This window comes from Microcaecilia unicolor, chromosome 10, assembly GCF_901765095.1.
Source record: "Microcaecilia unicolor chromosome 10, aMicUni1.1, whole genome shotgun sequence".
In the NCBI taxonomy this organism is placed as follows: Eukaryota; Metazoa; Chordata; class Amphibia; order Gymnophiona; family Siphonopidae; genus Microcaecilia; species Microcaecilia unicolor.
In genome coordinates, this window is record NC_044040.1 from 360,109 (window position 1) to 379,372 (window position 19,264).

A 19,264-nucleotide genomic window follows, 5' to 3' on the forward strand; every position below is an offset into this window, starting at 1 on the left:
GAGAGGTGACTAAGTGGGAGGCCAGCAAGAAGCAGATTGCAGTAGTCTAAACGAGAGGTGACAAGGGTGTGGATGTAGACCCGACACAGGCAGTGTTTCGGTGATCAGCGCCTGCTTCAGGGGTCTGTATTAAACATAAATAACAATAGAAATCAAAAATTAATAAAAACTCTAATTGCAACATGAATAATACAAACTTATTAATACATTTAGAAATAATGATGAATGAAAAGTGCAATGTATTAAATAGACATACGTGTAAAATCTTTAAGCTAAAAATGAAATAAATATGCAAAATTCTTACAACTAGATATAATGACAGTATAAATAAAACATGGGTAATAAAACTTACGTAAGATACATTTAAAAATATTGTGTAAACCATTTATAAAAGTAAATGAATAGTGCAGTGTATAAATTGGACATGCATGTAAAATCTATTGACTAAAAGATAGATATATGTACATACATTATAAATAAACATTGACACAGTCACATTATTTAAACAGAAAGAGACTGTTAACAAGATGAATATTTCAACTAAATACATGCATCTTTTTGAATAAATGGAAGATGGTAATTAACATTGTTGCAACTTACGAAATGTGTTCTAATATGAAATGAATGCTGTGTGCAGCAACCAAACTTCTTCCTTACAAAATAAAAAAGAGTTCTAAAAAACAAATAAAAAAAAAAGTTAGTGACCGATGTTGGTAAGAAACTATGTAGTGAGAGGATAATCATAGTAACACAGCATAATCGATGGTCCAAATATAAAGATGTAAAAAAAATTATATATATATGGAAAAAAAACACAAGCCATCTTAGGTACTCAAATATCCAAAAGATGGTGGAGTTAATGTGGAAAAGTTCCACATTGTTACTATGGATAGGAAAGATGCCCATAACTGAATGTAACTTAATAATGTATACAACAGACATGTTATCCAGTGGCTGTAGTACTAGAGATCGAATGGCCGCCATTGTAATTGCTTCAAGCAGGACCACCGATAGTCTGCAGTACGAGCTGTAGAAACTGTTTGTAATAATGAAAAAAAAACCCCACCCGTTGTTCACTTGAAATCAACTGGCTGCTGTTACAAACTTTACTAAAGAGATCGGGATATAAAGCACAAAATACTTAAATGAATTAAATAATATGAATTAGCTGATATAAAGCGAGCAGGAAATAAAAATGCTGCGCTCCTTGTTTATAAAGTCCGTAAAAAAGGTGCCAAATTAGAATTGGAAGATAAAATCAATTAGAAGATAAAATAATATACTGTTGAATTAACTATAAAATATCCTAGCCGCATCAAAAGGAAGTAACTGTCCTGGGATGCAGCGTCCTTAGTTCTAAAATTGTATTAACACCTACTTAATTATTGAAGTGTATAAAACACACAAGCATAAGCACTGCAACACTGGGAAAAGACCAAAGGTCCATCAAGCCCAGCACTCTGTCTCCGACAGCGGCCAATCCAGGCCCCAAGAACCTGGCAAAAACCCCAAAATTTAATAACGATCAATGGACTTTTCCTTCAGGAATCTATCCTGACCCCATTTAAACTCAGCAAGGCCAGCTGCCATCACTATCTTCTCTGGCAATGAGTTCCAGAGTCTAACTATGCGCTGAGTAAAGAAAAACTTTCTACGATTTGTTCTAAACCTTCCATATTCTAATTTCATCTTGTGTCACCTGGTTCTATTATTGTTAGAAAGTGTAAACAAACACTTCACATCAGTCCGCTCTACCCCACTCATTATTTTGTACACCTGTATCATATCACCCCTCAGCCGCCTTTTCTCTAGGCGTACGTATGTTTGCCCGTATTATTTAAAATACTGAAAGAAAGTAAGAGGAGGTTGAAAAGATACAACTCACCCATCCACTTTATGAAGTGGTCGCTTGACACGTTAAGAACAAAAAGGTGCCTTTGTTCTTTGATAAAAGAAACAAACAGAAGTGCTGTTGTCATACAGTATAAATATACAAATTAGGATGACTTGGAAGATGACGACTACGCTGATGTGTATATGGGATCCAGTCTAATAAGCATAAAGGATCATTTTTCTGCATCTGATAAGGACGTCTTATTTAAACATAAGTTAAAGACATTGTGGAGTTACTGTCCTACTTAATTTTAATTATAAGAGGGTTGGTAATTATATGAGAACGTCTGCACTAGCATTACTGTAGACTTAGAGATAATTAACATACAATAGAAAAAGATGTTTCTTTGAAAAAGTGCTTGTAGCAGAAAAAACAATTCAATCTAGGGGCACATGAATCTGAACATTGTATAATCTCTGTGCAGTACGTGTCATTGAACATGGTGTGTGCTATTACTCAATCTAGAATCCGAGAGACGGCATACAACAACAATGTGTATTGCAATACACGAAGTGAATAGAGATTATAATGATATATTGTGTCAGGTCTACTTTGGAAGATTGGCTTTTACAATTAAAGGAACTGGGTCCTGTTTTTGAAGGCTCTTGGTGCTTTTTGTTGTATTTTAAGTACAGAGGAGTGTGGTAGCCGTGTTAGTCCACTTTAAAAGGTAATCAATAGAAATAAAACAAAATAAAACATGGAAAAGAAAATAAGATGATACCTTTTTTATTGGACATCATAATACATTTTTTGATTAGCCTTCGAAGGTTGCCCATCTTCGTCAGATTGGAAATAAGCAAATGTTGGTAGATGACAGTATATATGAGTGACTTAGTATAAACCAAAGAGACAAGTTGTGTAAGCCTGCAGCTCAGGAGTAAATTTATTTTTGGAGGAAAAAGCCTCAAGAAGCACCTTTTCCGCTCTATAGGCAGAGAAAGGGCTAGGACTGCTTCATCACTGATATTAAAGCACTTGTCTTATAGTAATAATGAAGATGAACAACGAAAGCAGGAACTTAAACCTCAAACCCCCTACTGGATAATTCAGTACATTTCCACAAAAGTACTTATCTTAAGTCAGGGGTCTTCTGTTAGAGTGACAGTCTTAACAGGATGCGGGTGGATAGGTGAGAGAGAGGAAGAGGGAGATATGCATGGAGACAGGAGGGGGACAAAGCAGTACGATTTTCAAAGCAGTACATTTTTATGGTTTTTAATGAGCTAGAAAACCCAGATCTTTGTTAAGTCCTGTCTGGTGGGTGTCAAAATATTTAATCATTCTGACTTCAAAGGTCTTACGTTCCTGTATTGTTTTAAAGTTCCCTTTTAGGCAGTGGTGTGCTGGAGCCGGCTCGCACCGGCTCGCAAGAGCCACTTGTTAAATTTTGACAGCTCTTGCGAGCCGGTTGTTGTTGGGGGCGAGCCGGCTCCATTGCGGGAGGTAAGCATGGCAGGAGGGCGCCATCACAGGCCATGCTTACCTCCCCTGCCGCTCCGAAACATATCCAACCATGTCCTTCGCTCCCACCCTCCCCTCCCGCTCCCCTCCGTCTTTTTTTAATTACCTCCGTCGAAGCGCGCGCCATTTAAAGCCCTGCTGTGTGCTGGCCGTCTCCAGGCTTCCCCTGCTTGCTTGGATGATGTTCGTGCCTTAGTCCCGCCTTCATTCTGACATCATTTCCTTTTTTCGTGAAGGCGGGACTAAGGCACGAACATCATCCGAAGCAAGCAGGGGAAGCCTGGAGACGGCCAGCACACAGCAGGGCTTTAAATGGCGTGTGCTTCGACGGAGGTAATTAAAAAAAGACGGAGGGGAGCGGGAGGGGAGGGTGGGAGCGAAGGACATCTTTGGACATGCTTTGGAGCGGCAGGGGAGGGAGGAGAATTGCTGGATGGGTAGAGGGGGGCAGGGGAGAGACTTGCTGGGCATGGGTGGGTAGAGGGGGGCAGGGGAGAGAAGAGAATTGCTGGGTATGGATGGATAGAGAGGGGCAGGGGAGAGAGGAGAGTTTCAGGACATGGATGGAGGGGAGAGCAAGAGAAATTCTGGACATGGATGGAGGGAAGGGAAGGGAGAGAGAAGAAATGCTGGACATGGAGGGAAGATAGAGGAAGGAGATTAGATGAGGGAAAAGGAAGTGAGGAGAGAAACTGCACATGGATGGAGAAAATAGGCAGAAGCTGGATCCACTGTACAGTCAAGTATGCGGAGGACCAGAAATGAAGAAGAAAGGAGGAAAGAAAAGAAATAAATGGAAAGGAAGCCCTGGAAACGGAGTCAAGGGAACAGATAGAGAGCAGCAGAATCAGATACTGGACCAGCATGATCAGAGAAACAAAGTCACCAGACAACAAAGGTAGAAAAAAAATAATTTTATTTTCATTATAGTGTTTGGAATATGTCCACTTTGAGAATCAGGTGCTGAACGTTAAAAGTTTATATTTATTTACTTATTTATGGCATTTTATCCCATATTAAACATGAATTAGATTGGAACCTGGGATAATTTAAATTTTTTTTCCTGGAGAGCGTAATGTGTTGGCCGCCCCCCCCCCCGGGGTATAGCCAGCTCTTTTTGGGGGGGGGGGGCGCAGAGTTGGGTGGGGGACGCAGTGGTGGACGGGGGGGGGCACCGAGGTGGATGGGGGGGGGGCGCTAAGGTGGACCGGGGGGGGGGGGGCGCTGAGGTGGACCAGGGAGAGAGCCTGTTGTTAAAAATTTACAAGCACACCACTGCTTTTAGGATTCTTACCATGAAATCGCTGATATAGTGTAATGGTTTTGTAAAGTGCTGCCCCACAGGTGTGACATCATTATTAGTACTGGCATTTTTCATATGGTGTCTATGTAAATTAAATCTCTTCTTTAGCATCTGACTGGTTTCTCCAATGTAGCAGCCTTCGTTGCATTTTTTACACTGAATGATATATACCACATTGGAAGATGAGCACGTGAAAGATTCCTTAATGTTGAATATTTTTTCTTTGTGAATGACCGTGGGGTCCTGCGAAATGTTTTGGCATAGTTTGCAGCTGGATATATTGTAAGAATGTGTGTGCCATTCTTTTCTTTTTGAATCTGTGTTTGGAGCTTACTTCTAATTAGTTTGTGTTTTAAGTTGGGTGGCTGTTAGAAGGCCAGCACTGGTGGGGATGGGAATATCTCTTTCAGTAATTCATCCTCCTGGAGTAGAGGCTGCAGATCTTTTATGATTTTTCTTAATTTTTCCAGCTCAGGTTGTATGCCACTATAAGGGGGATTCTGTCTATGGCTCTTTTTTCTTTGTATTGTAGCAGATTTTCCCTGGGTGTTTTGAGGGAGGAGGCAATATTCTTGGAGATTATTTTGGGGTTGTAGCCTTTCTGTTCGAAGGATGCATTCAGGGTTTCAAGATGTCTGTCTCTGTCCCCTGGGTCAGAGCAGATATGGTGGTTTCTTGTGACTTGGCTGTAAATAATGGATCTTTTTGTATGTGAAGGATGGAAGCTGGAGTTGTGGAGGTAGCTGCATCTGTCTGTGGGTTTCTTGTATATAGATGTTTGTATATATCCATCGCTGATTGAGACTGTGGTGTCCAAAAAATTGACTTTTTCTGGGGAGTAGTCCATTTTGAATCTGATTGTAGGATGGTATTTATTGAAGGAATTGTAAAATTGTTTCAGAGTTTCTTCCCCCTCAGTCCAAATCATAAAAATGTCATTGATGTACCGGTAGCATTTTAGGTGTTTGGTCTGGTATGTATTCAGAAATGTCTCTTCCAGCTCAGCCATAAAGAGGTTGGCATATTGGGGTGTTGTCCTTGTGCCCATCGCAGTGCCCATTATTTGTAGATAGATAACATTGTTAAAGCGGAAATAGTTGTGAGTTAAAATAAATTTGATTCGTTTTGTAATGGTTTCTGGTGAGTATTGATGGTCCAGTGTGGATGTTTTTAGGAGTTTCTCACATGCAGCTATCCGTACTTGGTGGTAATTGTTTGATATTTTTCAATTTATTTAGAAAGTCTGTGGTGTCTTGTATGAAGCTGTTGGTTTTGTGCACGAGAGGTTTCAGAATTCCCTCTATGAGTCCAGATATTTCCTCTGTGAGAGTGCCAATACCTGATATGATTGGTCTGCCAGGATTTCCAGGTTTGTGGATTTTGGGTAGCATGTATAATGTGCCCACAGAAGGCTGGTTTGGTATGAGTTTCTTCAGATGTGGCTGTGCTTGTGTAGGAAATGTTCTGATCAGGTCTTTCAGCTGTTTTGTATTATCCTGTGTGGAATCTTCGGTTAGTTTCCTGTAGTATGTATTGTCTGAGAGCTGTCTGTGCCCTTCTTCAATGTATTTTTCTATGTCCATAATCACCACTGAGCCTCCTTTGTCTGCGGGTTTGATGATAATGTGTGGGATAGTTTGTAGAGTGCTTATGGCCGCTTTTTCTGGTGGAGTAAGATTGTACAGAATTCTCTTTTTTGTTGGAAAGTTGTGCTTTTACCCTATGTCTGAAGCTTTCTATGTAGTTGTCCAGCTTGATGTTTTGTCCATCCTGTGGGGTGAAATAAGTGTTCTTTTGTTTAAAACTGTATTCCAGTCTATTGGGTGCATTTTTCTAAAGTATTCTTCCAGATCTGAGTATAATTGAATTTTGTCCAGCTTGCTGGATGGGCAAAATGAAAGTCCTTTGGAGAGTACAGAGACTTCATGCTGTGATAATTGATGGTTCGAGAGGTATATTATCCCCATTTGATCTGTATCTCCAAAGGTGTGATCAGTGGTTTGTCTGCAGGGTCTCTGCAGACTTTCTTGAATTCTTGGTTTGTTTGGGATTTTAAAATCACCTTTCATGCACTGAGGGCTTGCTGTATTAAAGGCTTGATCTATGCAATGAGACTTAACTTGTATGGTAACATCCTTTTGAGGACACTGAAATTAGTGTGTCATGTAATAACCAGCTCAATTTGTAGACAAAAATGGAAGTGGAACTGTGGAGTGAGGGAGGAGGGGCAGCCAAGGACAGGAGCACATCACTGCTTTTGCATTTGAATATGTTTTCTATTTTGGGATAAACACAGAGGATCCCTAAATAGAAAGAGGGTGGTACCATAACAAAATTTAAATGACCTCATGGCTGTTGATGTATTATGATGGGCTGGAGTGAGACTTCTACAGTTTGTATCCTGAAAATTTCAAAGATCAGGAAATAAAGATCAGAATGAAGTATATATGGGGGTCACGTGATGGCTGCGACCTGAGTGGATGCCTGATGGCTGATCTCCCTGCTCCTATGCCAGAATTCGGCTTTAATATCTGCTCCCCCCCCTCACATCGGACCCCAGAACTGGCGACCTGCTGAGTTACGACTCCAGGCATCTGTTGGTGAAGCCGGGACGTTCTGGAAGGGCAGGCGAAAGCACAATGGCAACTATCTAGAACAGATTTTTTTCTCTTTCCTGCAGTTGAGGCACTATTGCTGTTCTTTGACCTCATCCAGGGGAAGAGGCTTGGTTTTCATCCTTCTGGATAAGATTTTTTGTCAAACACCCGCACATACAAACAAATTAGCAGTATGGTATTCAATGGGCAGGGAGCACCGTCCTTCCTCTTGTACTGCTCAGTTGGCTTAATGGTGGGGGGAACAGTTGGGGGAGAAGGTGACCGAAGCGGAGTTGTTAGCATGTTTTGTACTGTCCTCTAAAGTCTCCCCTAATGCAAATCTTCAACTCCTGCTTGGCACTTTTATTACCAGAGCTAAGGGAAAGCAGATGGGCCTCTGGGAGGATGACACCTGTGTGCGCTGTAAATCCAGGGCGGATACTCTGATTCATCACTTTCTGGAGTGTGTGCAGTTACAGAAGTTCTGGCGTGGAGTGCTTGAATCCCCGAAGAGTGTAACCGATACGAGTACTGAGTGGTCTTACCGTGTGCTATTCTTGGGGGATGTCTCCGGCCTGAGCAAGCAGGGGCTCTCCCCCTCCCAGTGTCAGTTTCTGTGTGTGGCATTATTGTTGGCTAAAAAGACCATACTGTTGTATTGGGTGGAGGAGAGCGCACCGCCCCTACAGCGGTGGCATGCAAAGATGGTGCAAATGGCTAGATGGGAAAAACAAAGGCTGCAATCATATGGTAAGGTACGTTGGCAAGCCCTTTGGGGTGTATATGAGACACTGTTTTCTGGCTCGCAGGGGGTTCCAGGAAGGGGGGGGGAGGACATAGGGAGATGAGGGGGTGTCTGTTGGGTAATAGAAAATGAGCAGGACGTTTCATACATGTGAAACATACACTATTGTTTATCTTTATTAAGATTCCTTGATGTGTCCTGCTGGTTCAAGTCTTCTGTTTTGTTTTGTGCTCTGTAGTTTGTCCTGCACTTCAATAAAGATATTTACAAGAAAAAATAAGAATGAAGTACATAAGTAATGCCACACTGGGAAAAGACCAAGGGTCCATCGAGCCCAGCATCCTGTCCACGACAGCGGCCAATCCAGGCCAAGGGCACCTGGCGAGCTTCCCAAACGTACAAACATTCTATACAATCAAGCCATTGTGACATCACTAATGAGGTTGGCTCTTATTGGTGGAATGAGCCACTATGACATCACAATAGGTTAAATCACTGCTCTATGTAATAAAAGTGAGCCAAGTAGAGGACATAAGTACATAAGTAATGCCACACTGGGAAAAGACCAAGGGTCCATCGAGCCCAGCATCCTGTCCACGACAGCGGCCAATCCAGGCCAAGGGCACCTGGCGAGTTTCCCAAACGTACAAACATTCTATACATGTTATTCCCGGAATTGTGGATTTTTCCCCAAGTCCATTTAGTAGTAGTTTATGGACTTGTCCTTTAGAAAACCGTCTAACCCCTTTTTAAACTCTGTCAAGCTGACCGCCTTCATCACGTTCTCCGGCAACGAATTCCAGAGTTTAATTACGTGTTGGGTGAAGAAATATTTTCTCCGATTTGTTTTAAATTTACTACACTTTTACCCCCTTTTACCCCTCGGTCATCCAGCGGCCCAACCGATTCTTTTGCCGGCTTCCTGTTTTTAATATACCGAAATTTGTTTTTACATATACCGAAAATTTTTTTATACCACATTCATTGTTGGTTTAATCATAAAATGATAATGTAACTGCTAGGCAGACTGAATGTTCAGGTCTTTATCTCTTGTCATCTTCTGTGTTAGTATATGTAACATGAATGTTGAAACGTAAGTTTTAGCATTACAGTGCATTTTAGCAAACTCATTCTAAAAAATTGCAGACATTATCCTTAAAAATACACCACCGTGCATGTTCCTTTCTCAGGAAATCCCTTTTGCTAATCAGCCCAAACTGAAAGAGCCGCTTAAACTGCGGCCTTACCTCTCCCTTCCTGAATAACAACACAGCTCCTGGCTCCATCCCTGTTCTCCAGTAAACACTTTCCTTCCTGGCCACCAGTACAAGTTTCCTGGGATAGGCAGCCCAATCATTCAGGAGTGTACACAGAGTGATACACACACAAACATGATGGACAGCACATTTCCTACTCTTCTATCTAATCCTCCAACTGCATTGCTGCTGGGGTGGGGGTTGGGTTTTCTATCTTTAGGGACAGGCAGGTTCCTGGAGTACTGCAGGGTTTGCTTGTCCCTCACTATTGAAAATGTAACAGCATCACCTACTGGCAGGACTATAAATGGAGGACTTCGAGGAAATAGTGCACACCCCCAGATCGACCCTCAGTTCAGATGAGTCCTGACCTTCTTTCCAGGCTTAGCATCTATTCATGGGTAGGGGGGGTCCCAAGCTGCCGCTGGCTAGTGAAGGATGCACTGCTATATTTTACTTATGTTGGGATGTGGCAAGACAGGTTTCTAATATCACAGAACATTCTCGTTCTGTTTACTAAAATCCATATTTATAGCAGTTTTTAAGCAGAAGGACCATTGAAAATAGTATGTTGCCTTCTTAGAAACTGAAATGATGCTACAAATAAAAGCACAGCTTGAATGAATTCACGTGTCTTTAATTACGGTTCTGCTGCTTATTCTCACTTGCCTGATTACTGTTAAGATTAAAGGTTGGGCCTGATATTCAGCTGTGGAAACCACTAAATGAAGTAAAGCGTTGCTGCTGCTGCCACTTGTTACATCATAAACTTCAATATATAAACCATATCTGTGTTTTTACTGACCAAACTTATATGTAAGTTATCTAGAAAGTGGCTGAATTTTTCCACTCTCTGAATAACTTTGGGGCTCCCCTGTGTCTTTTCCCTCATCCTGTCTCTACTACTGATTTGTAGTCAGCACTATACACATCACATGCAAGTATTTTCTAAGTTTTTGTACCAGGGGCAATGGAAGATTAAGTGACTTTCCCAGGGTCACAAGGAGCTGCAGTGGGAAGTGAAGCCAGTTCCCCAGGATCAAAGTCCACTGCACTAACCACTAGGCTACTCCTCCACTCATTCCACCAATAAGAGCCAACCTCATCAGTGATGTCACAATGGCTTGATTGCCCAATACAGTTCCCCAGGATCAAAGTCCACTGCACTAACCACTAGGCTACTCCTCCACTCATTCCACCAATAAAAGCCAACCTCATCAGTGATGTCACAATGGCTTGATTGCCCGATACTTGGCTCACTTCTGATATTGTGATGTCATAAGGGAAAGGGGGAAAGGGAAATGGGACTTGCAAAAACCTCAGAAAGGCGGTATATCAACTACATTGAAAGTGGTTTACATATATACAGGTACTTATTTTGTACCAGGGGCAATGGAGGGTTAAGTGACTTGCCCAGGGTCACAAGGAGCTGCAGTGGGAAGTGAACCCAGTTCCCCATGATCAAAGTCCACTGCACTAACCATTAGGCTACTCCCCTTCTTAACACACAACTTTTTATGGTCCGTTTTAACACAGTCTATTCATAAAATTGTGCATAAAAATGTGACAAATATTTTAAAAATACAGGGGTCCTTTTACCAAACTTTGGGAAAAAGGGCCCTGCGCTAGCAGCGGAGAGCACCAGGGCCCTTTTTACCACAGCGGGTAAAAAGCCCCTTGAAACACATGGCCATGTGGTAAGAGAACTCTTACCGCATGGCTATGCGGCAGGTAGCCCTTACTGCCACCCATTGAGGTGGCCATAAGGGCTCCTGCGTTAACCCGGCAGTAACCGGGCAGCATGCAGTCATGCCAAGTTACCTCCAGGTTACTGCCGCGCAAGCCATTTCCGTGGGTTTTCTCCCAGAATGGCACGCGCTTGGGCAGGACTACCACCGGTGGCCGCGTTGGGCCGGTGGTAGTCCTGGAAGAGCAAGCAGTAAGCCTGTATTGTGCTTACTGCTGCTCTGTAAAAGTGACTATATTCAACTTAAAACATTTTTTTTTAATTGTTTTAGAAATCTCACATACTGGAAAGGAGACTGTAGCAAGATAAATGGGACAGGTAAATTTACAAATTATTTTCATCTGAAAAATTTCTGTCATTGTCTTCTTCTATAATCCAGAACAGAAGTAACTAAAAAATTACAGGTTAGTTGCAAACTGATCATGAGTCCTTCTTAAGATTCCATCAGGCTTATTTTCGAAAGACAAGGACGCCCATCTTTCGACACAAATTAGAAGATGGGCGTCCTTCTCATAGGGTCTTCCAAATTGGTATAATCGAAAGCCGATTTTGGACGTCCCCAACTGCTTTCCATTGCAGGGACGGCCAAAGTTCACAGGGGCATGTTGGAGGCATAGTGAAGGCAGGACTTGGGCGTGCCTAACACTTGGATGTCCTCGACCCATAATGGAAAAAAAAGGGCGTCCCTGACGAGCACTTGGACAACTTTACCTGGTCCTGTTTTTCTTACAACCAAACCAACAAAAAGAAGGTCCAGGTCTCCCACAAAAAACACATAAAACAACAAAGAAAGTGGGAGGAAAACCAAAATAGACCAGATAGAAACCACAAAGAGTAAGAGCATCAAAGAAGTTTATTAGGACCCTTCTTTGGTGCTCTTACTCTTTGTGGTTTCTATCTGGTCTATTTTGGTTTCCCTCCCGCTTTCTTTGTTGTTTTCTTACAACCAAGCCTCAAAAAGGTGCCCGAACTGACCAGATGACTACTGGAGGGAATCGGGGATGACCTCCCCTTACTCCCCCAGTGGTCACTAACCCCCTCCAACCCTCAAAAACCAACTTTCAAAATATGTCCTGCCGGCCTCAGATGTCATACTCAGGTCCATCACAGCAGTATGCAGGTCCCTGGAGCAGTTTTAGTGGGTGCAGTGCACTTCAGGCAGGCAGACCCAGCCCCATCTCCCCCTACCCGTTTTGGTCATGTTTAATTTCAGGTGGCATTGAGACATCCAGACAGCAATGTCAGACAAGCACGCTGAAACTTTAGTTTGGATGCAAGGTGAGATATCAGGGGTAGAAAGGTAGATTTGGGAGTCATCGGCATAGAAATGGTAGGAAAAGCCATGGGATTAGATTAATGAACCAAGGGAAGAAGTGTAGATAGAAAAGAGGAGTGGACCAAGAACAGAACCCTGAGGTACGCCGACAGGCAGAGGGATAGAAGTAGAAGAGGATCCACCAGAGTGAACACTAAAGGTGCAGAGGGAGAGGTAGGAAGAGAACCAGGAAAGGACAGAGCCCTGGAATCCAAGTGAGGACAGGGTATCGAGAAGTATGCTGTGATCGACAGTGTCAAAAGCAGCGGAAAGATCAAGAAGAATGAGGATGGAATATTGACCTCTGGATTTAGCCAGTAATAGGTCATTGGAGACTTTAGTAAGCGCAGTTTCGGTTGAGTGGAGAGGGCGAAAACCAGATTGTAGTGGGTCAAGAATAGCATGTGAGGAGAGAAATTCAAGGCAGCGGTGGTGAACAGCACGCTCAAGTAATTTGGAGAGAAAGGGAAGGAGGGAGATGGGTCGGTAATTAGAGGGACAAGTAGGGTCGAGTGAAGGCTTCTTAAGGAGAGGTGTGACCACAGCATGTTTAAAGGCAGCAGGGACAGTCGCAGTGGAAAGTGAGAGGTTGAGAATGTGACAGATAAAAGGAATAAGAGCAGGAGAGATGGCATTAAGAAGGTGGGTGGGAATGGGATCAGAGGAACAGGTGGTACATTTTGAGGAAGAAAGGAGAAGTGTAGTTTCCTCAATAGTAACTTCAGGAAAGGAGGAAAGGGAATGAGGGGAAGGAGAGAGAGGGGAATGGACTAGTGGAGGGAGAGGTGGTGAGGTAGAGAAAGCAAGATTTATCTTTTGAACCTTGTTGTGAAAGAATTCAGCAAGGGTATGAGGAAATAATGAAGGGGGAGTTGGGGGAGGGGGCACCTTGAGGAGAGAGTTCAATGTGGTGAAGAGAAGTCGAGGATTAGAGCCAAGAGAGTTGGTCAGTTGGATATAATAATCCTGTTTGGCACGTAAAAGAGCAGATTGGAAGGAGGTCAGCATGAACTTAAAGTGTAAGAAATCAGCAAGGGCCCGAGATTTCCGCCAGAGGCATTCGGCGGAGCGGGTACAGGAACGTAGGTAGCGGATATTAGAAGTCAGCCAAGGTTGGGGTTTTGTACGCCTTACAGGGCGGGTCATCAAAGGTGCAAGAGTGTCTAAGGCAGAGGATAGAGTATTGTTGTAAGAAGAAACAGCCTCGTTGACAGACGTGGATGGTGCCATAGTAGAGAGGAGGTTTGAAACATGGGAGGATAGAGATGAAGGGTCAATATCGTGAAGATTCCTAGATAAATTAGATAAGATAGGACAGGACTGGGAGGGAGGAGATTTAAGTGTGAAAGTTATAAGATGGTGATCAGAGGAGGGAAGATCAGAGGCAAAGAAACTAGAGGGTGAACAGTTGGAGGAGAAGATGAGATCAAGACAGTGACCATTTTGATGAGTGGGGGAGGTGGAGCATAGTTGGAGATTAAAGGAGGATGTTAAAGTGAGTAACTTGGAAATATAAGAGTTGGAAGGATCATTAGCAGGAATATTAAAGTCACCAAGGATGAGAGAGGGGGAGGAAGGATCATGGAAGAAGGCAAGCCAGGCGTCAAAGTCACTGTGTTTTCCCACGTACAATTTCACTCTGCATCGCTGGACAAGTACAACCCATTCAACTTGTGATAACCCTGTGGCTGATTTCTGCATTGGCCCCAGAAGAAGTTAGGAATGTCTAATGAGACTTGGAACATGCTGAGAGCAGCAGAATGAGGCTTGGATTGCACAGAGAGGCAGCTATAATATTAGACTGAGGTTTGGAACTTCCGTTGGTTGAATAGTGAATATTGCCCAAAAACCTGCACACATTGCAAGAAAGAAGCCAAAAATCTGTAATTTGCCACCATAACAAATTTTCTGCACCCAGCCTTCAAAAGTAGCCCAATTTGGCAGGGAACCTGCTACACTGACTCTCACAGATCCCAGTACTTTGCAGGGGTTTCCAGTTTAAGGACCTGTACACAGGAGGAGGGGCCGGGCCAGGGTCTGTGTGTCAGTGTGCACTAGAGAGTTGCACAGGGACAGAAATCTTATCCATCCCTGCCAGTCCCCACCCATCCCTGCAAGAATTTAACCCATCCCCACCCATCTCCACCCATCCCCGCAAGACCCATTCCTGTCAGCTCTCTCAGTCTCTCTCTGCATTTGAGCCACAGCACTGCAGGAAGGAAGAAATGGAAGCTGGGTTGGAACACTCTGGTGCACACATGTACGATTTGTCTCTGATTCACTGCACTGTATGCTGAGAGGTCGCCACATGCATGAGCCAGTAGGTCAGGTGACATCTGATGCTTGTGCCTGTGTCAGAGCTGAGGTCTGCGCATCAGCCCGGGAGCAAAGAGGATTAGTAGTAATATATTAAGTGATGGCAAATTAAAACCTGAGCAGTCCATTCAGTCTGCCCAATAGTCACACTCATTATCTATTCATGATTAAATCAATGAGTGTGATATTATATACTTGATTATGTTCTCTCTTTGGTGTTTCTGGGACACAGACCATAGAAATCTTTCTGTTCCTATCCTTATGTTCCAACTGCTGGAGCTGCCGTAAAAGCCCACTCCAGACTATTCCTCTTATTTGTGGGACACAGACCGTAAAAGTCTGTCCAGCACTGTCCTCATGTTCCAGCTGCTGAAGTTGCTGTCTAAGCCCTTTTCAGCCCATGCTAAACCAGATTATCATATATTAGACACAGACCATACAAGTCTGCCCAGTATCAGCCCTGGTTAATCACAGCCAGAGTCGCCATCTAAGTGTCACTCAACACATCCACACACATGCAGCCATTTAAGTTTAGGTTTTTTATAATTTCCATTTTCTAATTAGAGATCCTCTGTGTTATCCCATGCCTTTTTGAATTCCTTCATCATTTGTGTCTCTACCACCTCCTTAATGGAAGACTTTCTGCTTCTGTGCTGTTAAAGCGAGGAGGAGGAGGAGGAGGAGACAGCAGCACTCAAAGAACTTGGTAGATGAGAGGCTGGCACAGGTGTAGCTTACACTTCCATGGGAATCCCACAGGAATTGTTTCCATCTCCTCGGGAATTTCTCAGAAACTGCTTCCATCCCCATGGGAACCCCGCAGAACTGCTTCCATCCCTGCGAGAACCCCATTCCTGTGCAGGTCTCTAGTGTGCATTCATAGACCCCAATACTGTGCCTGGGTTTCTAGTCTAACAGGAAGTCCACACAAGAGGACGGGGCAGTGTTGTGAACATTCGCTGTGGAGCAGGGACTATCTCTTACACGTTGTGGACAGCGCACTGCATATATCTAGTAGCGCTATAGAAATGATAAGTAGTAGAAGTTGTCGACCTCAGAGAGCACCATGCTGACTGCCAGTATTTGGGTATAGGTGCCAGTGGAGATCCAGAGGGAGGGGGAGCTGTCATGTTTTGGTATCCCCATTTGGGGTCCTGACTCAGGGGGTCTTTTACAAAGGCCCGCTAATTTTTAGCATTTGGTAAATGCTAGAGACGCCCATAGGAATATAAGGGCTTCTCTAGCATTTAGTCTGCGCTTATTTTTAGCACGAGCTAAAAACGCTAGTTCTTCTTTGTAAAAGGACCCCTCAGTTTGGGAACCACTGCTCTAAAATAACTTTTCATTTTCAAATCCATACACTTTGCACCTGCAGAGCTTGCAGAGTAAAGGATTTCCATAACACCGACCAACCACCAGATACTCAAAGGGAAATTCCTCTGAAAATATACCTCTAAATTGCTAAATAAAATGGATTTTCTCTGTGTGTACCTCATTGTACATTGATCTCTGTTCTTAACATATATCTGAGAAAATATTCACTGGATCTCACATTTATATTGCTAAAAGCAAGAAGCCACTTAACCACTAATTTCCTTTTTCTTATGACTCTTAACAGATGCCGCATCATTTCCTCCGTTTGTTGACAAGAATACGAATTTGGCTTTGTTTAACTCTGAAATCTGCAGGTATTGACACTTTCACAGGACAGAAATTGACTTCACTGTATGACACATCAGTTGTGTGTCATGAAGATTGAATTGGATTCTGTACTTCCCCAGGTGGCATCTCCTTTTCCACTCACTGGCTTTGCCAGGGCAGGGTTATCCCTTTGGTGGGTTGTAGGCAAATAAGTATGTTGCCCCCCCTGACCATGATATAATTACATTTTAAACCCCCACAAATGTAACCATAAGTATGTTAGCATCTTTATCAAATTATGTCACATTAATGTAGGGTTTTAAAAATGTACTCAGACCCCAGCAAGGTCTCTCTCAAGCTCTGATACCATTTTAAAAAAAGATAGCGTAGAACTAGAAAAGGTACAGAGAAGGGCCACGAAAATGATAAAGGGGATGGGATGACTTCCCTATGAGGAAAGGCTAAAGCAGCTAGGGCTCTTCAGCTTGAAGAAAAGACAGCTGGGGGAGATATGATAGAGGTCTATAAAATAATGAGTGGAGTGGAACGGGTAGATGTGAATCGCTTGTTTACTCTTTCCAAAAATACTAGGACTAGGGGGCACGCAATGAATCTACAAACTAGTAAATTTAAAACAAATCAGAGAACATTTTTCTTCACTCAGCATGCAATTAAACTCTGGAATTTGTTGCCAGAGAATGTAGTAAAAGCAGTTAGCTTAGTGGGGTTTAAAAAAGGTTTAAATGGCTTCCTAAAGCAAAAGTCCATAGACTATTATTAAAATGGACTTGGGGAAAATCCACTGCTTATTTCTAGCATAAGCAGCATAAAATGTATTGTACTTTTTTGGGATCTTGCCAGGTACTTGTGACCTGGATTGGCTGTTGTTAGAAACAAGATGCTGGGCTTGATGGACCTTCGGTCTGTCCCAGTATGGCAGTACTTATGTATTTATATGTACTTATGAAGCCTATTTTGCTCTTATTTTTTCATCCACTTGTTCGGAGAACCATATAGGCTTCCTGTTTCTCTTGTTTTTGTTCACTTTCCTTGCGTAAAGGTCAGTTGCCATATTTATAGCAGTTTTCAGCTTGGACCACTGCACTTCCACTTCTCCAGTTCCTACCCCTGTCATCAGCTCCTTCTACAAGTATTCTCCCATTTTACCAAAATCAGTATGTTTGAAATCCAGTATTTTGAGTTTTGTGCGTCCACACTCCACTTTTGCTCTTACATTAAAGCATATCTTGTGATGATCACTATTACCTAGGTGGGCACCCACATGGACTTTGGAAACACTTCCTCCATTTATGACCACTGGATCCAACGTCGACCCTTCCCTCATGGTTTCCGTCACCAGTTGTCTGAGTAAGGCACTTTGACAGGCAACCACGCTGATGATTGGTCTTAGTCAGAAGGAGCTTTGGCATTTGAAAATCAAGTGGGTTATGCCCAGCCGCTGGCAATTACCTTTGAGTGCTGAGGCTTTTTCCTCCTTTTTAAATAAAAAATAATAAATAAAAAAAAATTTTATAAGTCAAAAAAAATTCTTAAAAATTGTTTCCTGTTTGAAGAACAGGGCTGTCACTGGATTGAATAGTTATTTAGGTGTGCATGGTTTCCATGATTTTTGATTTTTAGTTTTGCCAAATTCTAGACCATTCTTCAAGCTTCTCTACATCCCTGTTCGTGTTATCCACACCATCAGGAGTGCCTATCCTATTGCAGATTTTGGTATCATCTGCAAAGGGGCAAAGCTTACTAGACAACCCTTCTACAATATCACTTACAAAAACATTAGAAACAACTAGATCAAAAATTGGTCCTCGTGACACAGTACTACTGCGGCACAACCTCTTAATGAGAAGGCCTGAGGTATCACCAATAGAATACCTTATACCCATTTTAAAATTATAGTATATATTGAGATTTTAGCAGTGTTTTGAAATATCTCCTCCCAAATCTCAGTGTCCCAAACTTCCCCTATCTGCTTTTCCCAGCCATTCACAAATCCATATTGACTTTCTCTCCCATCCCTCAACATACTATAACTGACAATAAATCCTTCATACCTTGTAGCCACTCCCCTGTCTATAACTTCTCAAAATCTGTCCTCGGCTGTCGCATTGCCTCCTTTATCATCCTTGTCTCAAAGAATGTCTTGTCCAGTGGTAGGCTCAAAAGTCCCTGGAGCTCATAGAATGAAGCCCTTGCAATTTCTCAGAGGGGCACATTGACCACTCATTCATCAACTGACCCCACCTTCATCCCATTTACTCCATACTCACAAAAGAACCCCCACCCCCCACACACAAACTTTGAGGAACACCCCCATCTCCTCTAAATAGGGGACATTTGAGAAATCCCTTTGCCAGTCCCTAACCTTATTCTCCTCTCCCTTCCAGCACCACAACATCATCTATGTATATAGATGAGCCTTTCCTCCTCTCCTCCCCTCTAAGTAAATCCAGTGGTACCTCCCGCCCCCACCTGATTCTAACCATTCCTAGTCCACTCACTGCTTTCCATGCTAAATCTGACCCTATTCTACTATCACTCTTAGTTGGGCTGTCTTAAAGTATCAGTCTTGCCATGGCATCTCTAACCCTCCTTCCTGCTTAGCTGTATAACGTTTTGCAGATGTAAATCTGGGTGGTTTCCTCTTCTATACAAATATCATTATGTTTTTTGCTTCTGCTTTAACACTTTTTGCAGGATCATAATGGGAAGGTCTCAAAAGAGATAAGTCTAGTTCGGTAATATATTTTTTCTAATCACATGATTACACCCGATCTAAAATGTAGTCATCCGGTCCCATATCTCCAGCTCCCAGCCAATCCTCTTTAATAGGGTATCATAGCTGGCCATATATAACATATTCTCTGAGGCTATTACAATTAACCTCCAAGTATCTCCAACTTCTCTTGCCCTCTGGAATGGAGTAAGTGTACTACTTACATGTCTATTCAATTACAAAATTATCCTC

At 42.7% G+C, this 19,264-nt stretch overlaps 1 protein-coding gene across 1 annotated transcript in view; it reads left to right on the plus strand.

Moving 5' to 3' along the window:
• CD36 (CD36 molecule) overlaps positions 1 to 19,264 on the plus strand; it is a 79,589-nt gene that overhangs the window by 34,674 nt on the left and 25,651 nt on the right. The window contains exons 6-7 of the mRNA XM_030216128.1: positions 11,278 to 11,324; positions 16,256 to 16,325. Coding sequence (XP_030071988.1) covers positions 11,278 to 11,324; positions 16,256 to 16,325 — 117 coding nt within the window. The remainder of the gene's footprint in view (positions 1 to 11,277; positions 11,325 to 16,255; positions 16,326 to 19,264) is intronic.